This window comes from Chelon labrosus (genome assembly GCF_963514085.1).
Source record: "Chelon labrosus genome assembly, chromosome: 7".
NCBI classification, from domain to species: domain Eukaryota; kingdom Metazoa; phylum Chordata; class Actinopteri; order Mugiliformes; family Mugilidae; genus Chelon; species Chelon labrosus.
Window position 1 is genome coordinate 13,242,305 of NC_140343.1, and position 24,202 is coordinate 13,266,506.

At 41.2% G+C, this 24,202-nt stretch overlaps 1 protein-coding gene across 1 annotated transcript in view; it reads left to right on the forward strand.

Annotated features, from left to right (window-relative positions):
- faf1 (Fas (TNFRSF6) associated factor 1) overlaps positions 1-14,922 on the forward strand; it is a 56,891-nt gene extending 41,969 nt beyond the window's left edge. The window contains exons 16-19 of the mRNA XM_084548103.1: positions 2,731-2,811; positions 3,252-3,329; positions 6,489-6,704; positions 13,977-14,922. Of these exons, the coding sequence (XP_084404229.1) occupies positions 2,731-2,811; positions 3,252-3,329; positions 6,489-6,704; positions 13,977-14,060 (459 nt within the window). The 3' untranslated portion in view covers positions 14,061-14,922. The remainder of the gene's footprint in view (positions 1-2,730; positions 2,812-3,251; positions 3,330-6,488; positions 6,705-13,976) is intronic.
- The last annotated feature ends 9,280 nt before the right edge of the window (positions 14,923-24,202 follow it).

The following is a 24,202-nucleotide window of genomic DNA, read 5'->3' on the forward strand; positions in this document are numbered from 1 at the left end:
TGCATACTTACGTGACTTAAGTGAGGTCACACACGCTTCCCTTAAATCCTTTTTATTTGTCTGTCTTGTTTCTGCATTTTTCTTTTAGCCTCTCTAATGCCGGTGTGCCTTTATTTTGACTACTGTATCTATAGATGACAGGTGTTAGGCGGTATTAGGTATTTAACAGTTAAAGAATCAGTCAACCAAACACTCTTTAACAATGCTATTGTGAGAGTCATAGCATCTGAGTCATGGGAATCGTGTTTGAGGAACAAATCTTTACACATACACACACACACACACACACACACACACACACCCTGAGGGTTAGACTTCATCAGGGTGTTACTGACTTCTGAGTGACAGCTATTTCTACACTGTTCTGTCTTTAAATTGGATTTGTAACTCTTGATCTCTCTTTGAATAATCATTAATGACAGGTTGTTACAAGAAGAATTCAGAGTATGTACATGTTGTTTGCGATTGTCTCATAAAACCCAAAATGCCAGTATGATACTTGAGTGCAGGTGCCAGAGGAATACTTTTCTTTTTTCTTTTTGCTAGATTTTCATTTAACATTTAATCCAAAATCCTCAGATGTTAAATGCTGTTTAAACACAAGTTGTTTTAAACCCTAAAAAACTGATAGTGGATGGTTAATACCTACTGGAGAGATACTCCAACATACCTTCAAGGGTTTTGGCATCTGCGAAAGAGCCTGTTAACATTCGGTACCCGACCCTATTTACGCTGGAAGGCTGAGTTGATTCCCTTGCACAGTATTTGATCCTCAGTTGTATGCAATTATAACAATTAATATGTACACACTTACACTATTTGACACTATATTCACTGTGTTACTTGTTTTATAGTCATTGCAACCACTGACAACGTTCGTCAGAGAGTTCAGATTTGTTAGGAGGGTATAGTAAAGTGGCTCCAAGAGGATATATTGATTAATAATTAATTAAAGTAAAATTACCCAGACATGGCCTATCAATGAGAAACAGGTCGTGATAATGAAAGCACAATATCCAAGTCATTCACTGTTGGTGACATTAACATCAGGACTTTGTTGTATCACATCTTTAGGTTGTACTCAAGCTTGACTTTGATAATCTTCACTGTGGCAGTTTTCAGGCATTTCCTTCACATGCTCTCTTCCTACGTTCATATTTCTGTTTTTCTCCTTTTTTTCTCCACCTTGCCTTTCCAAAGGCAAACTCAGACATGAACACAGACACCCACCCAACCCAGACATTCCACTTTGACAGTGACTTTTGTGTCTGTCTGGAAACGGAGCAGCTGGACAGCCAAATTGTGACTTCAACCAGCCTTACTGACTTGCCAGTCATTCCTATGGTTGTCTGTGTTTTAGCTTAGTAGTTAGTAATCCAGTGACTACTCACTGCAGGGTTTGCGGTCTGCATCTGTCAGCAGGTCACTTTCAGGTCATTTCACATGCTTATTTGAAAACAGCCACAACTAACCAATGCGCAGTTTGTGGGATCAACAACCATTTTGTGCAACGTATTGTAGAAAATAAATTATAATTTTGATTTTAATTTTGTTAAGGGCCACACCAGCATGCATATTCCAGCAAGTTGAAAACAACGTCTACCGACTTTAATTCTGACCCTTCTGGCTATTCAGTGACACAATGAGTCATAAATGTGTCCTGAAAACAGTAAGTGTTAGTAGCTCTAAGCTTCTTGGTCCCAAAATTAAATAGCAATTCACAAAGAGCCATTTACAGCTTTTATTTGTTCTATCATTTGTTATTTGTGAACAAACATTAAACGTGTGACAGCCTGTTTTTCTGAACACTAAGTGTATCTTCACCACTAAAAGACGGCACACGTCGAGCCAAGTTGATTACTCGCCAAGATATAGTTGTAGAAAATCTGTTTCAGTTTTCCTCCAAAGTAAAGGCCCTTAAAATCACACGACGTTTTAGCAGATACATGTCAGATTAGCATTTTTCTTCATCTGTCTTTATATTAAGCCATTCCGTGCATTTAGTTCGACTGAGTATCAAACATGAGCTACTGTGTTTGCGTGACTCCGGGCCAGTCTATTGAAGGTAGCCACTTTTGATGCTTTTGTCCCTCTCTACCATTCTTTTACAGTTTCCTTTCAATGTTCATCTATTATGTGGGCCAAAAGCACAAATGTATCTTTGCATTTTCCAATTCAATACAACAATACACACTGTCGTTTTGCTTAGACACTGGCTGGCTGCACAGTAGCCCTCTGATCATCACAATAAGCTTGTTTCGCCATATCCGGGCTGGCACACAGCATGGGCCTTCACAAAATAGAAACCTAATGGCTGTGCAATGTTAACACAATAGACACTCGTATTTAGTCCCAGTCTTTATAAAACATTTTGTAGCCACAGCAGGTAGAAAGAGAAAGGCCGCCTGTCCCCTTCCCTCTGTACAAACAGGAAGAGAGAGGCAGAAAGAATAAAAGAGAAAGGGAGGGGGGGGTGAAACTGAGATGAGGAAACATAAAAGAGAGCCAGGGTCTGGTAAATGACAACCTGGTCACAATGAATTCCTCTCTGGTGCTACTCTTTCATACCTGGTGTTTGTACCTAACCACACTTGACATACTGAATTTTCTTTTGCAGGTTCTTTATGGCTTCCACACCCGTCACCTCAGCTTAGATGTTTTGTCCTTGAGTATCCTTCATTATGTTGTTAGTTAATGGGCCCAACTTTCTTTTTCTCTCCCTCTACCCAGGACGAGCGTGAGGCAAGAGAGATGGTGAAAAGAGAGCAAGATGAGGCCTATCGTTTGTCTTTAGAGGCTGATCGTAAGAAGGTATTTTCAAAAGAAAACTCATTTTTTTGTAGCTGTTGTGTTCTAACATGATTTTGTGCTCTTGCATGTAGTAAAACTCACTGAAAAGATCAAGGTTTAGAGCAAATCTTACTGTCTCACTGTGCGCAGCTGGTTATGGTGCAGTCCATGTATCATATACCAAGCACCACTTTTGACGTGATTCCATTTCTTAATACCTATTTCAATTGTCCGAACAAAAATAAAGAGGCAGACTGAATCACATATTTTGACAGTGATGCAGACAATTGTAATACTATTTGCGTAGCGTACACTGCATTTAGAGACTTAAATGCCCAGAAAAGCCAGTTGTTTTGGTCGCTATTAAAACACCATTATTAATCCGTCAGAGTGATTTCAGCATTGCATTGTATAATGGTTCTGCTGCCCCATTTAATGAAGTTAATTTCCTTGTTTTTCAGAGGGAAGCCCAAGAGAGAGAAGAGGCCGAACAGGTTCGCCTGGAACAGATGAGAAAAGAACAGGAGGAGGAGAAGGAGGTCAGTCACGTCAACTTCATATGCAAGATTACGCAAATTAATATTTCATTATTATCAGTACAAGGGTGAACAATCATATATTTGCTAGTACACAATGATTTCATGATTGCACTGGTGCTTTTTTTTTTTTATGTTACTCTGGCTTCACAGTAATGAAAGCTGCCTGTCAGTGAAGCTGGTGTAGTGTGGGTGTGTAGGCATATGTCCATGACTGAAGAATTAAATATCCTAATTACAGTGGATCCAATCCCTGTAAATGTCACCTTCCATACACACAGTATTGTCCTGTTTAACTGCTTTATACAGGTATAGCACACACAGCCTCGTATACAAACCCAAGTGAACAAAAGACTGAGGCCATTCATGTAGACTGGTCTATGCACACAACATACACACTACCTAAGCAAACATACATATTCACCTGAAAACAATTATTGTCTGTGAAAAGGGGGCAAACACGCACACATACATGGGCCGACACAATGTCACGCATACAGAAAAACAACAATTGTCTGCAAGGATGGCACTAATGTTGTAATACAGTCTATACTAATACAGTGTAGTTGTTTACTCAACAGCAGAGAGCCCCAGGGCAGTGAGAGGTATTGGGTGACTCGGCTCGCTCAGATGATTTGTCACTTAAGTTAAACAGAGGACAACAAAAGAGCCACAGACTGGCCTTCTTAATTATATCACTGTAGTCCACTAACTGAATCGTGTGTACATGTTTGTGTATTTTAAACAACAATAGCCATTATGGCTGGGCGTTTATATTAATTTTCTCTGGTCAAGCTTGCCATGGTGTCTTCTGTGCTAGCACGCTTGTGCTACTGTCTAGATATTCATAAATATGAAGCAGCAGCTGCTCGGCCTGGACAATTCTTAAACTGTTAAAGATAGCTGATAATTATTGTAAAATGTGGGTGTTTTGCTTTTATCACGGTGCAACGTTTGTGTGTGCTATATGTAACAGTTGGAAAATTGGGAGTCGGCACTACCTTTTATGCTTTTGGACAAGAATACAAACATGTTCTCTGGACAAAACGACTTCCTGCCTGAGGACTGTAGAGATAAAGTAGCCACACTACTATTCATAACAATTAAACTAGACTAACCAGTGTAGCCTACATCATACACAGGTAACCACAACATTTTAAATACTGGTAAACTGATACTGAACAATTGAATGAAATGTAAATGAGTTCATTTGGAGTTCATAGCATTTACGTCACAGATGCTGCTTTTCATTTAAACATTTACTCTTTACTGTTACTGTATTAAAGCTAGCCCAGTGAAGCGTCTACTCCAGGCCTTTGTCTTTTACTGACATTTCTGTTTTGTTTGATTCATTGTTTTACTATAGCTTCAGTTCATATATTCATATCAACATTGTTGGCTAACTTTTCAAGTTGAAAGGTTGGAGAGCCTAGCATGTGCGCTGCTATATTTGGGATCTTCTCTTGTTGGAGTTTTCCGTTGAGTCTTATGAGGCGGTGACCTTGTTCTGTGTATGACAAAAACTGCAGGCACAACAAAAACACCAGTTGCCACCAGAGAGAGGACAATGCTAGTGGGAATGCTTTCTCTAGGATTTTGTGCCTTTGTGCAAAGAAAAGAGAGATGAATATAGGAGCTGGTGAATTGGGGTGGGGGGTGGGGGTGTATGTGTTTCATGTGCCTGTGTGGGCTGACATTATTATTTACCTCCTTCAGAGGGTCTTAGCATACAGTTGTGTGGCTGTCAGGTGCACCTCTTCCCCCTGCTCGTCATCTGTTTGTTTTTTGTGGTTAGCTGAGCGGAGCTGGAAAGGCAGATAAATGGACAGAGAGATGCTCCTGATTATTTGTGTGGAGCTACCTGGGCCTCAGGCTCAACCAGACGTGTGTCCTGTGGTTTCTTTAGGACGCTACCTCACAATTGTGTGGGCGTTTATGCTTGTGTCTGTGGTTGACTGTCTCTGCATTTGTATGTCCACCTCCGCACACACTTCTGTCTGTTATTTGTGTGTGTGTGTGTTAGTTTGTCCCCAAGGGGACCCTTTAACTCAGTCAGCATCAGCCCTTATACCTGAGGGAGCTGATAGCGGAGCGGCACGCGCCCTACCCTGCCCACCCAACACCAGAAGCTGCTAATGAGCTACTGTTGTACACTCTTATGAAATATAATTGCATTATGGTGTGTAAATAAAGCCGGGGCGTGTTGTCACAGCATATGCTCCCCGGCTGGCCAAACAGGAACAACAAGCCAGGGGAGGAGGAGGTGAGGGGCAGGGGCAGAAAGAAGAGGAACACTCAGGGGAGCAGCTGAAGCACGTTTTTTGGAACTCAGGAGATTTGATTAGCTTTGCTGTAGAAGATGACAGTTGATGGTTGCGTTTGTGCTAAACAAGCCACCTTCACTTTTGGGTGTCCAAAATGTCCACCACATTTACTGTTTGTAAATAATAGTCATAGTACTGTCTTTCTATAAAACATGACTTTAAACTAGTGCACACTGAGATATTCAGCAGGCTCAGGGTGGATGTTATCAACCAAACAGAGAGGCAGCCTGGAAGAAAAGTACATTTGGTTGTTTTCGATATGCTACACCGGGCTTTAGGGAACAGGGTGAGACACAGGGCGACTAATTTAATAACATTCTTAGGACATGAAAATAGTTTAATTAGTGTGAAGCAACAGTGCTGCAATCAGACGCTTGGAGAAACTTTCTGATTTGTCGTTCATACATGCTTGGCTGGTCATCTATTTATATCGGTCACTGTTGAGTCTTTGATTTGAGGTTACTATAAATTAATTTGTCTGTTCCATTCAGATTCAGTGTTGTGTATCTTATAACATTGTATTTAAATGTGCAAGAAACTAAGTTAGAGATAATCTAAATTTGTTTTCCTTTTAAAAATTTTTGACTAAATTTGTAATTGGTTGTCAGTTAGAAGGTCTAAGGCTGTATGCTTGTGGATGTTGTGTATTATAAATATAACTGATTTGACTTAAAGAAGCAATTGCATAATAATGCTCATGGGAAAAAATAAATAAATAAATTGCCGTACCAGTGATGACAGCTTCATCTCACCTGTATGCAAATACGTCTGCTTTCACTGTCGGTGAAAATCATCAGTGTACTGTACTGAGAGAAAATGCTGGATTTTCTTTTTTCAGGCAATCCGTCTGTCATTGGAGCAGGCCCTACCTCCAGAGCCCGATGAGGAGTCAGGAGAGCAGATCAGCAAACTGAGAATCCGCACACCAAGTGGCGAGTTTCTGGAAAGGCGTTTCTTGGGCAGCTGTAAGCTCCAGGTCCTCTTTGACTTTGTGGCCTCCAAGGGATACCCGTTTGAAGAATTCAAGCTCCTCACCACCTTCCCTCGTAGAAATGTGAGTGTCATACCTACTGTCGTACAAACTCGTAAAGGTACATGTCTAAAATGTATTACAAAAAAAGTCCCTAATCATTAAAAACAGGCATCAGTTCTCCTAAGACAGGTACGTTCTTTAAAGTATTTTGGAGAACTTGTCACAGTTCTGTGGATTCAGGCTGACTTAATGTCTTCAATCTCAGACTGACTCCATAATGCTGCGATCAGGGCTCTGTGTGAGTGAAGACTGTGTTCAGGGTCATTATCATGCTCCATTTTTATTTGATTTTGGGGCTGATCGGATTCCTCACTGATGCGAAAGGACAATGTATGAGAATCTTAACATCTAAAGTTTAACCTTTAACATTTCCACGTGAAATTGCTTCTGAAGCCACCACTTCTACGCTGTCAAATTCACAAATGAGGAGATAAAGACTTTTTATCAAGTTGTAAGTAGAATTATCTTATTCTGTTGAATCCCTCTCTGCCCCACACACAAATAGTGCTACATTTGTCTTTACTGCAGAAGCGTAGCAGCAGGTCATGAAGTGTTCTCGACCAGGGCTAATGTCTCTGCTGGAGAGATCCACAGCTGTAATTGGCTTTTCTGTTTGTGCCTGAAAGCTAAATCTCCAGCAACAGCTCTGAATGGAAAGCTGCAGGGACAATAGTTTAGACAATCTGTTGTGACTGATTGATAATTTATTTTTTCTTTCTCGCTCCGACTTATTTTTGCCGCAGCAGTACCGCTGCGTCACTGCCTTTGTTTACTCGCACCTGTGATGGAGAAAGTTAAGCTGACTGTTTATCCATCCACCTGCACACGCGTATTATTCAGTGAATATTAATTAGTATCAGCCCGTTGTGAATACTGTACATTATGACTGTGTTAGGATACTGTTGTCAGCACTAACATTAGTACTCTCTGCGGCTCCTATGCTGACACTAGGCAGCATTCGGCTAGCTACAACCAGAGGGCTCGGTCGCCGCGCTCTGCGGTAGCAAGCTAATGAGCACTGTTTTAACTACCCGTTTAATTAGCCATGCTGCTGGAAACAAAAATGGGATTTCCATTAATCAAGGAGAGGAGTGCATGTGGAGGGGTGGTGGTTGTATAGAGGTGTGTGTGTGTAGGCTTGCCCAGGCAGTGTGCCATCATAGTCTGCAGAGACCGCCGGGGCACAAACACCTCAAAGTAACACACACATTAACGCGTAGCTCACACCCTCCATTTCGTCACAATCACACACTTCAACACATGCACAAATATTTTCAAGCAAACACATGCCCCGCTCACAACTTTGTCACTTAAAGGATTCACAGTTGTCTCTTTATAATCAAGAGTAAACATGTGTTTGAGACAGAGATAAAGATGTGTCTGCATCGCAGATGAAATTCCGGCAAAAACAGGATGGGAGGATTAGAGGGGGAGAGAAGCGAGAAGAGCAGGATGACTGCAGAACTAGTCAGAAAGAGAACAGAGAAGACAAAAGCTTAAACAAAGAAAAGATTTAATCAGAGAAACAGTCTTCTCTATAGAAGACAAGTGGAGAAGATATTAAAAAGAAGAAGATGGGAGATAATTCCAGAAAACAGAAAGGCGAGAGATTTGGGGAAAGAGAGGAGGCATGCAGCTCGGTGGTAGTGCCAGTATGAGGCTGTGAACACAGGCCCCTGTCTAATCCTGCAGCTCTGTGTTGTAATTAAATGAGAGAGAGCATAGAAAGCCTCCATCCCGTCCAGACGCTCTCAATGTTGCTCTGCCAGGATCAGAGGATAGAGGATAGACCACTATTGCATTTGTAATACTGCACAACTGTTGAAACCTTTTTTCCCTTTTCTAGTTTTCTGTGGCTTTGTGCAGTGTCACTCTTTCTTTTGCTGTTACCCTCCTCGTTAGTCTGCTTTTGTCACTGCCATTCATTCAGCTGTAGCACCAAATGACTCACTCTGCCTAATCCAACTTTAGAAATGTACGTGAAACTAACGTGAAACCAAAATATTTTTGGCATGAACATTATTCACCAGGAGAAAGAACTATCTTGTGCATTATTAAACCGAGCTATGCTGGCTTATTATTTTGTCAACTTAAGCGTCAACCATTCGATTCTGATTCACGCTTCTTCCACCTTCCTGTAGCTCAACCAGTAAATGTCTATTAGTCTCCTCTTTTTGGACTCAGTCTCGTCCTCAACATTTGGTATCAGTGGCTTATCTCTTCAGCACTACAGCAGGCCTTACACTGGCATCATTTGTACTAGGCTTAGTCGTGCTCAGGGAACTAACCCTTTCTCCATTTCCGTGACTGTCAGCGAGTTTGAGGAAGAGGAGGGGCACTTTTAGTGTTTCAGTTTTCAGCTTTCATTCAAGAATTTCCACCTCTTCCTCTTATACTTGTCGAACACAAACCTGAAGTCTTCTTCCCTCATCATGTGGTGAATATGTTTAGACTGCCGTCATAATAATTTGCAATAGGCTCTTCCTGCCTGGCACCCAAACACTGTTAGTCCAGTGTATTAGTTTTCTCACTGTGATACTGTACTCTATTTCACCTTCTTCTAATCCTTCTTCCAGCGCTGTCAGAGAATTTACTTGATGGATTCTTAGACAAAACCCGAGATGCAGAAAAAATAAACAGTGGTGTAGAAGAAGCTGTGCTCTGTTCTGAAATAGATTTTACATCTGTTAATGCTGGTGTGTTTTGTTTTACTTACTGCTATCTGAAAGTCATAGGAAGTCTCACAGGAAGTTGAACAGCTGTTTATTTTGAAAGTAGTTTCACTGCAAATTTTGTCCTCAAGTCTTGTTATAATATTCGCTCCATATAACACAAAGTATGCATCATCCTTTAAGAAAAGTGGTGTCCAGTATCCCTGGTCGCTTTAAGTCTTTCTTGAACCAAAGTCGCATCTTTCAACACTTGGGCCTATTTTCACATTCATCTACCGCAGGACAAATTTTTGTCTGAGCTCCCTTTAAACCTGAGTTTGCATTCTTAACCATCACGGTGATTACGAGGAAAGGAATCTGCCACATTTATTATGAATGACATCAAACACACGGCCACAGACAGTCATCAAGAACAATTTACAGGCACGTTAAGAACAAGACGTCCTGCAACAGATGGTGTAGTAGAACCAACAGAGCTGTGATCTAAACATCATGGAGTCAGTCTGAGATTACATAAAGGGAAAGAAGCAACTGAGACAGAGCGAGTCCACAGAAGAGCTGTGACAAGTGTTTGTGTCTGAGGGCTTCTTTTGTTGAAAAAGAAAATAGACCTTTTCATCTCCTTTAAGTTTTGTCTGTTCATTGCGTTTCTGTAGGAAGTTAAAGGATCATTCAAAACCTGTTTGCATTATTATGAATTTATAGTTTCAGTGCCTAACACATTTTTGTGCTTTACATATTAAGCAGGATTTTATGGTTTTATATTGCAAGAGGCTGGAAGGTCGGTCCTTCTCAAGAATGCAACTGATTCTGAACATTACTGGACAATGGACTTTTTAGTGAAGTGGAACAGAAATATATTTTGAAACAGAAATATATTTTCTTGATTGTGAGATTTTTCAAGAATAAAGAAGGAACAGCTGTAATTTTAAAAACTCGTAAATATATTATGGATTATTTTATTGGGAAAAAAAAAACATATCGGACACTAATTGTTATTTAACACAGAGGATTTTATATATCTACCGGGAAATCCTTAATTTTACCCTGCGGACCTCACCTTCAACCTTCTCTTCCCACTCTTCCTTCCAGGTTTCCCTCCTTCCGTCTCCCTTTTCCCTCCTCTTTCCTTCTTCTGCTGCCTCTGGCACCGCCCTCTTTCCAGATCACACAGCCCCATCTTTAGCATTTATACTTTTCCTTCTCCAGCCTTTTCAACCCTTTTCTGAATATAATTTTTTACCCTTAAAGCACTTTAAATACCCTTTTTAAAATATATATTTATAAGATCACCCTAGTCTGTCTTTATTTTTCTCGCTTTACTTGCACATTTTCTCTTCTTCCCTCAATTCCTTAGTTTTCAGTTTTTGTCTTTAGTCCTCCCCCCCGTCCAGTGTGTGCGGTGCATTTCTCCCTTTGAAGTGCCGTATTCTGCTGTGTTCTTTTCTGTTCACACCCCAGCGCTACGTGCTGTCAACGCTCCTGGCAGCAGATAATGATCTCCCACTGCTTTTGTAATTGGCCAAATAAACACTTGACAACACTAGTTTAAAACAGACAAGTTATTTGGTTTTAATTAACATAGCAGGGCCTGTAATGGCTTCATTAAAAATGCGTTATTTCAGCTGCACGTTTGATTATGTTGGAAACGGACATCTTGAGGGCCTGTGTTTATTTTCCTTTTCTTTTCTTTCACGGCTGAGCGTTGCTTAGTGTCGCCTCTTCTGTTATCAGTGTGTTTTATTCATTTGAATCAAGTGCTATTTATTTTAAACTTCACACTAAGTGCTAATTATGTGGTTTTAACTGTGTTGAAAACTGCTGTTTGATTATGGCAAATACACAGGGTTGATATAAACTGATTATTTTAGTCATATAATTTTTCATAAGATGAGAGATAAAATATGAAAGACTGCTGAAACGCTCCATCTGTCTTTTTGTTCAGATCCAGTTTTGTAATGAATGCGGGGGCTCCCCAATTAGCATTGTATTATCGCTTTAGATTTAGGCACACAGAGCTTAATTACATTTATATTTTGTTCCTTTATTTAATTTCAATAACAAGAAAATCTGTTTTTCAGTTATTATTTTTTTCCATTTTTGTCTTGACAGCTAGTTAAATGAAAATCTTCTGAAAGTCTTTTTTTAAATTAGTCAGGTTATTCTATAATTGAGTTGATTGATTTGATCTGAATTGGTTGATGAAATTATATTGACTCAAGGTTAAAAACAAACTGTAAAGCAGAGAGCTAGATTGTGTCTGTCTTATGAATGTATGCATGTATGTATGTATGGATGGCTGTGTAGGCAAAGGAGGCGAGAATATGGCTTAGGCAGAGCAGAGGAAAAACAACAGCTTTGTTTGTTGACAGATGCCTCCATGCTTATGGTCTGTTAATTGGATAACAATGTAAACAATCACCGATGGCGCCCGTCTCCTGTGTCAGTGTGGCATCTTGTTTCCCTACTTTCTTTTTCAGAGTCAGATGCTGCTCTCTCCCCGTTGTGTCTCCCTGGTGCACTTCGAGCACAAACTCTCATTCTGATTTTACTCGGAACGCACACATCTACGCACACACTAGCGCCTAGCCCGCAAGCGCACATCTACACACACACCTGCTCCACCCCAAAGCCTCATTTACTCCTACCTGATGCTATGGTGTCATAACAGCCTGTCGGGTTCATTAGCATGGCAGCCATTTGTGACGCGCTGCTCCTGAGGTGGGAAAAGGAGCACAGCAGCCCCGTTGGTCGTTTTCCCCACCGACGGGATGGAATATGTTTGCGGCACGCACACACTCACACACTCACACACTCATTACACGCATACAGCCTCTCTTCGTAGCATCTCGCTTTCCCACTGTGCTAGGAGGCAGTTGACGAGGTGAGGGGCATAAGGCTGATGTGGCAGCCCCTCCCTGCCCGCACCAGGCTCCCCAGGACCCCGCTGAGAAGTCAAGTGTCTAAATGACACGTTGAAATGAGGACAAGGAGATGAAAGACACGGAGTCAAAGAACCCCGCTTGCACATGGTGTGACATTTCCAAACACCCATGGGAGATGGATAGGTAGTCCAATGCTGAAATGTCCTCCTCACCTTCTCCTAATTTACTTGGCTCCTTTTTTTCTTTTCTCACCGTTTCTCTGAGACCTTGCGTACCCTCTACTTTCACAGATTTTATAGTTTAAGTGTGTAGATAGACAAGAGTAGAACTTATTTTATTATTAAGTTGAATTGCAAGCAAAATCAAAATTACAGGCTCCTTTATAGAGATGTTTATTATGATTAAGACATATACGTTTTCAATAGAGTGATTTTTTTTTAGATGCTAACTTGGTAAGACTGATAAAACACTTGGTATATACTCTTCAGATGGTCAGTGTAGGTGAAGTTGTTGTCCAGTTCATGGTCAGAGTTCACATTTCATTCCCTACAGCAGTCTGTCTTAGGCTTACCACTCTGCTTGTTGTGAGGCCGACCTTTACCACGCTTGGCTTGCCATCCGACCTTTTACACCAGGTACGGGGAGCTGGCTAATTATCCCACCATGAGGTTAGAATAGGATCCCTAATCAGAGGGGCTGATGCAGCAGTCATCAGATAAGCCCTGGACACATCTCGGTGTCTCACCACCTTGCCCATTCAGCCCAGGTGTTAGATTGGCCCAATGTAACACAACCCCTCTAGTGATTAGCTCACATAAGCTAAGAGGCCCACAGGGCTGGCGGGTGTCAGAGAGTCAGATTGTCCCGTTTTAAAAAAAACACAGGTCAGACCCCCTTCATGTCGGCTAACTCGATCAGCTCCGTTGTGGGTGGTACTGCATTATTTCTCTGCTTTTTAGACAATTGCTGTTGTGTAGAGTTTTCATCACAGATAAATGTTTCTCTCCTTAACGCCGTCAGCGATGTTTCTATTTGACCTGAGTCACAGCTGAAAGGAGTCATTATTAGCCCAGAAAACACATACAATGATCCGCTCAGTTCCCACTAGTCACACACACTCTCTCACTCCTGTCCTGTAACCTTCATCAGTTTGCTCTAGATTCGAGGCTTTTTAACAAAACAAACCTGATGGTCCTCTTAGGGAAACAAAGCACTTGCTGCTCGGATTACTGCTTAGGCTTTTTTAAAACATGATGTTAGAATAATACACACTGTGCACATTCTCTTGCAAAGGCGCACACATTAAATGAGTGCAGCACTAAGGCTGCACTGTTCTCCCGTCTGAATCACAGGGGATATATGGCGAGACAGTCACAGAGGGATTGCAGCGCTAATATGAACCAATCTGAAAAGGAAGTTTAGGGTATAGGGTAATGTTTGATTCAGGTTTGTTATGGTTTTATAGAAATGGCTCCTCTCTGTGGATAATAGACCTTCAATGGTTATGATTAATGAAGTAGTTACAGAGTGGTTGATATTCTCGGTTTCATCTCTTTGTAAATTTAATATTTCTAGGTTGTTGGTTGAATTCATTGAAGTCTGATGATTTTGGGAACTGAAAAGTTATTTTTTTGTCTGATAAACGGATAATGAATGTGATCATAAGTTGCGACCTGTGCATAAAGCCTTTAGTCAATGACCGACAAGTGATCCCCCTGTTCTTTGTTTCTTCTCAGATCACCCAGCTGGCTCCAGGATCAACTTTGTTGGAGGCCAAGTTGTTTCCGCAGGAGACACTTTTCTTGGAGGCTAAGGAGTAGAGTTGCCCCTCTCACAGCAGAGAGGACTGACTGATGAACTGGCTGGACGCACACTAGTCACCGAGCATGGCCCCCTCCTCCCCCCAGTCTGGGCCTACAGTATACCACACACATACACACAAACACACACACAACACCCCCCTCAGACTTACATAAACACACTGGCATGCACATCCAGTGACACACTCAAGTGCAAGTAAGCTCCTCTGCCCTCGGCCTGGTATGGGAATGCCTCGTGTACACGTGTTGCACAGAGGAGCAAAGACAGTATCACAAGCACACAGCCAAACATCCACCTCCTCAAACTCTATCTCTCTCTCTCTCTCTCTCTCTCCTCTCTCACTCTTCACACATTTCACTTCTTCACGTTCTCAAACTGCTGTGTCAAGGTTTTCTCTCACAACACAAACACAGTACGGTAACAGCATCGAGAGACTGAGTAGACAAATGTTTGTCACAGGAAAAAATAAAAAATTTGAAGACTTGTTCCCACGTTTCCTCATAAAACACACCAACGCTGCTTTTTTAGAACATGGTTTTTGTGTTTGAAATAAAAATCCGCTCCCCTTTAACCTTTCCCAAATTCCACTTTCTTCCCCTCCCTCCCCTCCTCCTCCCTCCCCTCCTGCCTCTCTCTGTCTTCCACCTCTGCACCCTCTCCGTCCGCTGTCTACTGTGGGGATGGAACTTGATGGGTCACCTGATCAATCTCTGCTCCCCTGGTTTTAACATCCACTGCTCCACAAGCCAATAGATTGCTCAGTTTTCTTTTTTCTTTTTTTTTTCTGGATCTTTTTAAGTTTGATGCTGTATTAGTTTTAGTTTGATATACATTATATAAAATATATGAATATGAACATCAGTTTGTCTCGCTCCGAAATTTGTTGTAACCTGATTCACACATGCACACGTTATTTATGTGATTGCTCTGTTTTTCTTTGACCGTTGTAAAGAACAAGGCTCATAAATCTTTATTTTAAAGTTTCCAGAGTAGATGGGAAATGGAGTATTTTATACCACACGTGGAAATTAGTATCAGTTTATATAGCATAAAACTTCTCTAGGGGATGTCAGTGGATAAAAGCAGGCGCCGCAAAAATAAATAAATAAATAAGTTGAGTTTTAAATCTGTTTTTATTAACAATATTGTAAATTGTATTCAGGATTTGGTTGCTTGTGGCACTGGCTTCTTGAGACCGTCATGTCCAGCCTAATTCCATCCCTTTTCATCCTGTTCACAATAACCAGCTGGTCGCTAATTTTGTTGGCTAACTCTACTTGTTGATCTAACGGGCACTGGAAAATTCACCTAAATTTCATATGAGAGGAAAATTATCCAAATTACAAAATACAAATACATTTGTCTGACCCACAACTCGTTTTACTGAGTTTTCAAGGTATGCTATAACTATGTGTGAACCCCTAAAATACACCAACCACACCACGTGCAAATGTAGAAGACATAGTATAGTTTTTTCCTCTTTTTTTTCCTCATGTGCATTACCAAGATATCCAATATTGGCATATTTGATCAAAATCAGGGGCAACTACATGACGTGTGGATTCTCCTTGGTCCTTCAGCTCCTTCAGCTCACTAAATTATCACTGGTTAAGTTAACTTTTCACAGCAGGACAAAATTACACTCATGCTGCCTGGAAATATTCCCGTGCTCCTGACTAGCTGTTTGTGCCGTGTGTGTGCAGACGTGTTCACCTTATTATTAATGTCTAATCCGTGCGATCACAAAACGCACCGCAGTCTAATTGCAACTGATATAACCTGAACATAATGCCAGACAGACCCTGGTTGTCCACTTTCTGTTTTCGTAGATACCAAAGTTTAGATATGTACAATCACATCTCTGTAGTGACAGGAAGACCTTTTGCATACTTCTCTTAACAAATGTTTTAATACTCTCACTCGCACACCACCTGGTAATATCAGGCACACCGCGGCTAATTTCCTGCCTTCAGTGAGCAGAGATCACGGAGGCTTAGTCCTCCATCTGTAGCGGTGCTCCTCAGTCAGCTAAAGGCAAAGTTTGAGAACCCCGGTAGAGAGAGCATCATAAACAAACCGCTTCAGGCACAAAGCGCTGCTCCCTCATGAATAAACACCCAGAACTGGATTACGCTGACACGTACTTAATGAGACGGGACAAGCAGACCAGAGCAGGGGTTCACTGAAATACTCTAAATTGCCATTTCACAGATTAAATGTCCTCCTTTTATACTTGACAGAGAACATTAATAGGAAACACTGGAGAGGACAGAGAGAAACTGAGAACAGGATTTCAAGTTCCTGCATTATTCTGCCACGTTTTTATTCTTAATTTCCTTGAAAGGGTGTTGCGGTTAGAGGGCATAAACATTTTTGGGGAATTCATTATTTTCATTTTCCACGTTAATGTGAATATCAGCTGATGTTGTGTTAAGATTATGTGTCTTTGAAGAAAAAGGTCCTCTCATGATTTAAGGGACGGCAAAGGTTAACTTAGCTTGTTAACAATGACCTAGTTTAGGCTTTTTAATATAAGGTCCTATGTCTCTCCTCTTTTACTACGATAAATCATGATCACTGACTGTGATGGGAATAGTGCCTATACCTTGGACTTTGTTAAAAAAGAATACACTGAAATGTTAAACTTACATTTCAGCCAATCATTTTAGTCTTAGGATTTTGAATTCAGTATTTAAAATTACAGTGAAACAAATCCGTCAACAGACCTCTTCACAAGTCAAAGTCAGACTCATAGGAGGAAAGTCACAAGACCTCAATTAGCCCAAGTGTAGTTTAAACCTGTACGGACTCTTTTGAGTTAGCCCACTTTCAAATTCTGCAGGCTTCTACTTAATCCTTGTGGGGGAAATAGACAATTATCTGTCTCTGTCACATGCTGCGGCATTTATTGTTGGAAAATCTCAAAACCGTGTTGTAATCTCTTGCAAAAGTTATGTTTGCTCTGAGAAACGTCTGGTGTGCTACACACTGTGAGTGCATCCTACATGCGTGTGTGTGTTTGTCAGTTTCCCTCTGACTTGTCTTGTTTCTCACGCAAGGAATGAGTCGACCTAATGTGCTCAGCCAGCCACACTTCCCTGGGTTTGACCAGACAGGAGATACTGCCGAAGGCTTGAGAGACAGAGAGAGAGAGAAAGAGAGAAACACCGCAGGACAAATCATCTTGTCTCTCTCTGTTAGAAGCAGTCACATTTTAGTCAATAATTCTCAACTTGAATTGTGAAAGAAGACGCAACAAATGCATGTTATGCAACAGCCCTAATTAAAAAAGAAAAAAAGGTGTTACCTTTATTATCACTAGAGGTGAGTGACACTAATGAGTGAAGAAAATTCATTCTCCATCAAATCAAGTGTTAGATTTGGGCTCCCGAAACTCCAAGGAAAGACACGACAACAAAAATGTTCTTCAAATCATTTTGTCTGTGCATTAAGTGTATTATGGCAAACTGCTGCATTTTCAGAGACCTCAGTTTGGGAGTCGTTATATGAGGCACTGACGCTACTGGCTGTGGAAGAGACGGAGGAAGATGTTTCACTGGCTTTAGAAGCTTTCGCTGGATTTACAGGAAGAGGACATAATAGGTAAGACACATAGAAATAAGTAATATTCAAGTTCATCAGTAGGGACTAGGATAACCCCAGGCTGACAGTGAAAACATTCGGCAACAGTAAGTAAATTCATTCCTCATTAAATCTGAGGTTTGTACTGATCATTATATGTATTATAGGCTTCATATGATTGGCCAAAAGTGAACCTGGCTCTATCCCAGCTTGGCTGCTCCGTTCAGAAGAAAACCCTGTGGTACAATTTGTGTTACAGCCGAGCTCTTAAAGTTTAAAAGTGATTAGACTGTGATGTCTTGACGCATGCTAAAAACTGACTACCTTATCTTACCCCTAAAGCGCAGCAGCTTGTTCTACCAAACAAGACTTTGAAAGTCAGTGAGGAGGCCTTGAAAGTGTCCAGTGGGAGTCGTAGCTCAGTTTAGTTCAGGCTAAACTTTGAAGAAGATGAAGCTCTAAGGGCAAAAGTTAAATGTCTATGGATGACATTTGTATTACTTAGATTTATGGTGTACATAGATATTTGAGTTTGCTGCATAGTCGTGTGTGCGTGCGTGTGTTTGTGTGTCTGTACAGACACGTGAAGCTCGGGGCGAGGGTGAGGTCAGGACACGGTGAGGAGCTCCGTGTGCTCGAAGCCCGAGTGTGTTTACGAAAGAGACTGGCAGGTGCATCTCCTCTCGTCTGTCAGAAGGTGTACACCTCAGGCAACCGCACGCATAGCGCAGCTCCTCTCAACTGTGAGATTACAGTTTCTATCGTGCGGCATTTTGAATTTAATGTGCACGAGCATGTTCATTTGTACTTTTCACAGCTGATGATGGTGATGCAGTCGGAAATGCCAGTGAGACATAATGATATTCCTCTCTTGTACCTGACCGAACTTGTCACTAGTTATTTCTGTTCTACTGGGAAAAAGTCAGCAGGTTTTTAACTGTGTGAGGGAAAGAAGGCTGACAGTGGTTCAACAGGCTCCATCAGTGAGATAAATTAGACTTTTGAAATTCAACAAATAGATTCTAGCAGAGATATTGAAAATAAAAATGTTATTTAATTGACAGAAGCCTCTAGGCCCCAGCTTTGACCCGTTCATGTCTTTATGAGTAGAACTTATTTCACTTTACCTGAAGCTGTTTCAGAGACTCTTCTTATATTTCCCCTTTTTAAGAGACTGGAATACATGAAACATCCTTTAAAATCCTCTCAGAAATGACCATCACCACATTCTTTAGACATCGTAGAACAGCAACTGGTGTCAGTACTGCTTCCAAGCAAAACATATTAAAGGTGCCCTATACTTCCGGCTGGTTGTCATGTGAAAGAAAATCAAACCCATATCAGTCGTATGTAGTTGTACTCGGGTTTAACAAGAACATAAAGACACACCTTGGAATTAAAACATTTTATATACATCAAGTGAATCAGTTATGAAAATAAGGACTGTCCGTGAGCACACTGTTTTCTGCTGGAGATCAGCATGGCTGTGTAATATCGAGTGGTTTTGTTTCCATATTTTATTTCTTTGGATGTCTTAATCACTGCCTGTCCAAGCAGCATCTCTTAAGTCCGACACCGGGGTGGGGTGGAGGGTGGCGGGGTACAAGAAAGTGTCCGTGTGGTAATGAGCTTACTCTGCCTGCTTCCCCGGCCGCAGATTCAGCGATGGCAACATCAGGTTGCTGCCTTGATTCTCTGACGACAAAAGAGGAAAGCGCCCATGATGTTTAACCAGCTCCGCCAGGGTCAAGAATGCAGCCCACTGGCGAGGGAACAAAATTCCTGACACAAGTGATCTCTCCTCCTTCCTTTTGAAGTGGGTCCCAACTGAGATCTCAGAGCACGGCGGCTCCTTGAAACGCCGGATCTTCACCCGTACCCCAGACTGGCCTAACCTGCAAGGTCACCCCAAGTTTACTTTCTCAGAGACGCAGTCCCTTCCCAAAGAAACAGAATCTATGCAGCTTAAACTGTTGGGTGGGCACAAAAGGAGGGTCATCTCTCCCTCTCTGTCTCCCTCGCTTCACAGATCTGTTTGTTAATCGCACAACAGACATGTAAAGACTCTGGGTTTTTATCTTGATAAAACAAAACACATTTTGCATGTAACTAATCTGATTAAAAGTTAAATGGCTTAGAAAGGGGACTTCATTTGTATAAAAACTAAAATGTCTAAAGGCCCAGATCCTTTTTCAAGAGAGCTGCTTTTTTCTTATGCCAAATTAAATTCCCTTTAATCTGTCAGAATTTGGTAAAATTTAGATAATATACAATTTAATCAAGCAATTAACAAATAACTAAGAAAAAAACAACATCTGCAATTAGGCAAATACATGAATTGATTTAATTTGTGTTCTTGTTATTTGATTTGATGCATTTTATTCTCATATATACCCTTCAAAATTAGAGCGGCCACATGTCAGGACCTCGTCCTGCCTGACATGAGCTACACAGGGTCAATAGAGATTACCCACATTTTATTGGGTTAACTTCTCTGAATAAGAGACGATTTTATTCACCAGCTCACCAGTCAACTGCCACACGCTGCTGTCTGTTTTTTGTTTTTCTTCTTACAAGATCATAGGAGGAATGTGCCACCACACATTCCTCCTTTTTGTCTTTCTATTTTTGATATATTCTTAAACAGAAATCACATTTCTACACATAAATACATATATTACTATCTGCAGCGATCATGTCCTAATCTATTTTTATGACTGCACTTAACATATACAGGTTTGTTTTTTAGTTTATGTTCAAAGAGTTGTTTCAAACTGACATTTATAAGCTCAGATTTGCAGATTTTCCAGTCCTTTAGTTAATTTACCCTAAATATAAACATCTGTTTTGATTTATAATGATCACGCTGCAGTGGAGAACATGATTCATTTTAAAGTCAGCACAGTTATGTGGTTGTAAAGCAAATATTTCTTAGAAAGTGTGACGTGGTGAAGAAATCTAGCCTAGTGTTTACACTCAGTGCAGTTAACTCATTGTTTTGTTTGGACCTGGAATTAATTCCAAAATACAAAATATTTTTTCATATTTCTACATTTTTTAAAAAATATATATATATTTTTACCATTCCAGGTGTTGCTGACTGTACCAGGGGGCCCTCTCAGCACAGCAGACATGGGCCCCTGGTCTCATTTAAATGTGGCTCCAGCGGTTGCCTAAACGGTAAAGCATTTTAAAGTTTGAGATGAAAAATAAAGAACAATTTAAAACGTTGTTTTAAATTGTTTATAAGGTAGTGTGGTCCTACAACAGGCCAAAAAAAAAAAAAAAAAAAAAAAAAAGGTGACACTAATGATTAATTGACCTTTTATACAACATTGTTCTATTTAATTTTTCACGACTGAATGCGTAAATGGCCAATGCGTATTTTGTAAATATTGTTTTAATTTGAAATACGTTAATATTTTAATAAGTGCGTACGCATTTTAATGAACTGTCTTACCACAAGGTTGGATTGATTCTGCACTAAAATATCCACGTCGATGTGAGGATTATACTAAATATAAATACGAATTTATTGATTACCCTAAAGCGCATGAGAGTTAAAATGGCTCCTGATTTCTTACTGAATATAAAAGACTCATCAGTGCGTCCCTCAGTCTCTGTCGTCCTGTCGCTCAGATTATTTATAGTAATGTTCCTCACTCTTATATTTCCAGATCTCTCCTTAAAACGCCACAGAGGCCTTATAAAAACCTGTGGTATTCGGATTATCAACCGCATGGGATAAAGCAATAAATGAGCCAGTGGGGTCCTGAATGGGTGCAGTGGCGTGGAGGGGAGTAATTACAGCTTCATATTAATTGTGTTTTTTTTTTTTTTCTTTTTCCTCCTCTCTTTCTGGGCGCGCATAGACACACACACACTCACACTCTGAGGCGAAGCGGTGGTGACATCTAGGAGGGCCAAGTCTTTGTGCTGAACACTTCAAGTTTCAAAAACAAGGCCAATTGAAGCGGCGGAGCTCAAAGCCGGCACCATTGTAGGCGAACACATTGAGTTTTGATTGGGGATAATGGTGTTTCTCAAATTTCTAGCAAAAAGAAAGCCATACTCCATCTGTGATCTCAATGAGCGCCTATTCATGAGCTTCCTTCTTTTCTGCGGCGTTCGTTGGTGGAGAAAAGGAGGCAGATGTGGAGGGATAGAGCAGGGGAGAGTGCATTTTAATTGGCTGCAGTGTGTACTAGGTCTGTCTCTTGTCCCTTTTCTCGCGCACGCACACACCAACGCGCTCACGCAGGAGTTACACGCCACTATAGGCCGCGCAGAATGGAGAGCGAGGGAGCCCAATAATCTCGCCGTGTTGATGAATACTTGTAGCCCATTCATTAAACAAAGATAATCCCTGCCAACCTGCCTCGAGGGCCCAAAAACGTATTTTGTGTGCGTGAGTGTGTGTGTGTGCGCGTCACGGAGAGAAAAAAAGAGAGAGAGAGGGAGAGAGGGAGAGAGGGAGAGATTGTCTGAGTGCTGGCCAACAGCTTTGGCAGTGAGGGACCCTTCAAATCTTTGAAATATTCATACGCCATGGCAGGGTTATCCCCCATTTACAAATAAGTGTTATTCTAGCGGGTGAAGAGTGATGCTTGAGAGACCTCTGCCTGCCTCTTCAGCTCAAGTGCCTCTTCAGCACATGGCCTCATCCAGCCAGCCAAACCTGCGGAAATGAAGCCTAAATGTTTGACTTTTGCGAGGCTGTCTGTTGCAGGGATGCAAGTGAAGCAGTCACAGTTTATTCTTTACTCTTTACTAAAATGTCACGGTTTTTTCAAAAGATAAAATTATATTTTTTTTTACTCACTAATTGAATCTAACGGCTTGTTTCTTGACTCTTTTTTATATGACTGATTATTATAGAAAAAGTCTAAAATCAGCTTAATTTGAACTAAAATATATGTGACTAAATCAGAAGATGCATTTCTAAATGCCTGTTTTTGTAATTGTAGTCTTTTGCTGCTTATTGCAAAAGGTATTTAATTCTTGGAAAATTATATCCCCTCCATGAGGTAATTACCGCCTCATGTTATCAGAAAAAAAAATATTTGACTCCCAGTATTATGCATTTGCTTGTTGCATATGTGCGTAAAATGCAGGGTCCAAACCTGCTAAACAACGCGTCCTGCGTGTCCCCAGCTCTCACTTCTCCCTTGACTCTGCCTTTAAAGGAATGCATTTAGCCTGATCCATTTCTCCGGCGCATTGGAGCTGGTGTGAAGTGGCAGGTTAACAGCCTCTTGTCTGTAAGCCCGGGCCTACTCGGTGTGCCCGTCAAGCGTGTAAATACTTCTGTGAAAAACCCCGTGCGATTCTTTTCTCCGCGGCCCCTTGTCTAACTGCTACTCTAACCTCTGCCTCTGTGTGACAGAGCCGGCTGCTGCAGCGGGAGAGCGCGGGAGGGGATCCGGGCCCAGCCGGGCTGCAGGCGGGGCAGCGGCAGTGGGAGAGGCCGCTAGAAAGCCGCGCCGGGGTGCAGGGGCAGCGGAAACATGCTGCTACATATGTTGGGTCAAGCATGGCCTTTGTTGTGATCTTAAAAGGGTGTTAAAAACCCACTCGTCTGTAGCCTTCCTGAAAGAAATGAAAGCATCGCATAGTTTTTTTGATGCATAGGCCTAATGAAGTGGTTAAAAGAATGTTGGATTTTTCTAAGTGCTCACAGTCACTTTTAATTGCGCGGGGGGCATTTTTAATTGGCCCGGGAGGAATAATAGTGAACTTAATCCCTATCATAATGCATATTTCTCGAAAATGAACTTTCCGTGGGGCTCGGTTGAACCAAAAATGATAAATAGGTACTTTACGGAGAGTGAACCAAATGGATGTCAATTTACAATTTTGTCAATGACACGAATCATTTAAGTGGACAACATTCCGAATTAATTAAATTGTGAAACTATTAAACAACACAGAAGCCTTATAAGCCCTCTATTTATAAATATAACTCAATAAACATTAATCAAGTCCAAGTCATTGTTACTTGAATTCTACAGTTATCAACAGTGGGACTTGTGCGTAATGAGAAAAGCTGACAAGAAACTTCTCCTTTTGCTTTGTCTCAGCAGCACACTCACACAGATGAGAAGGCTGATTTATTTTCAAATCATTCACCCTGGTGTGAAATCATAGGATATAATCTCCCCAGTGAGCGCCAGGCCTTCTCTGCTGTTTGCAACTATCCCACGCACGCAGCGCACGACGGGCAATTTTCATCCGAGCGAGATCGCCGCCCTTGCAGATAATTACTTTGAATGTCAAAAAGATGTAGTTTTAATATCGTCTCTATTAGCCTGTTGGCTAGGTAATTAAGGTGCAGATGACAGCGGCGAGGGAAACAGATGGCATTTGCTTACAGTGATTGAGAAAGTAAACAATGAGCCTGGGAGGGGAGAGAGGCAGGGCTGCACACTGCTGCACACCAAGCAGCCGTTTCTTTCAGCTCCCAAATTGTTGTTGTTGATCACCAAGACTGTTGTCATTCTCCAATGTGCTGACAGAAAAAAAAACAAAAAAGAAAAAAAAAAAATCATCTATAACTTTT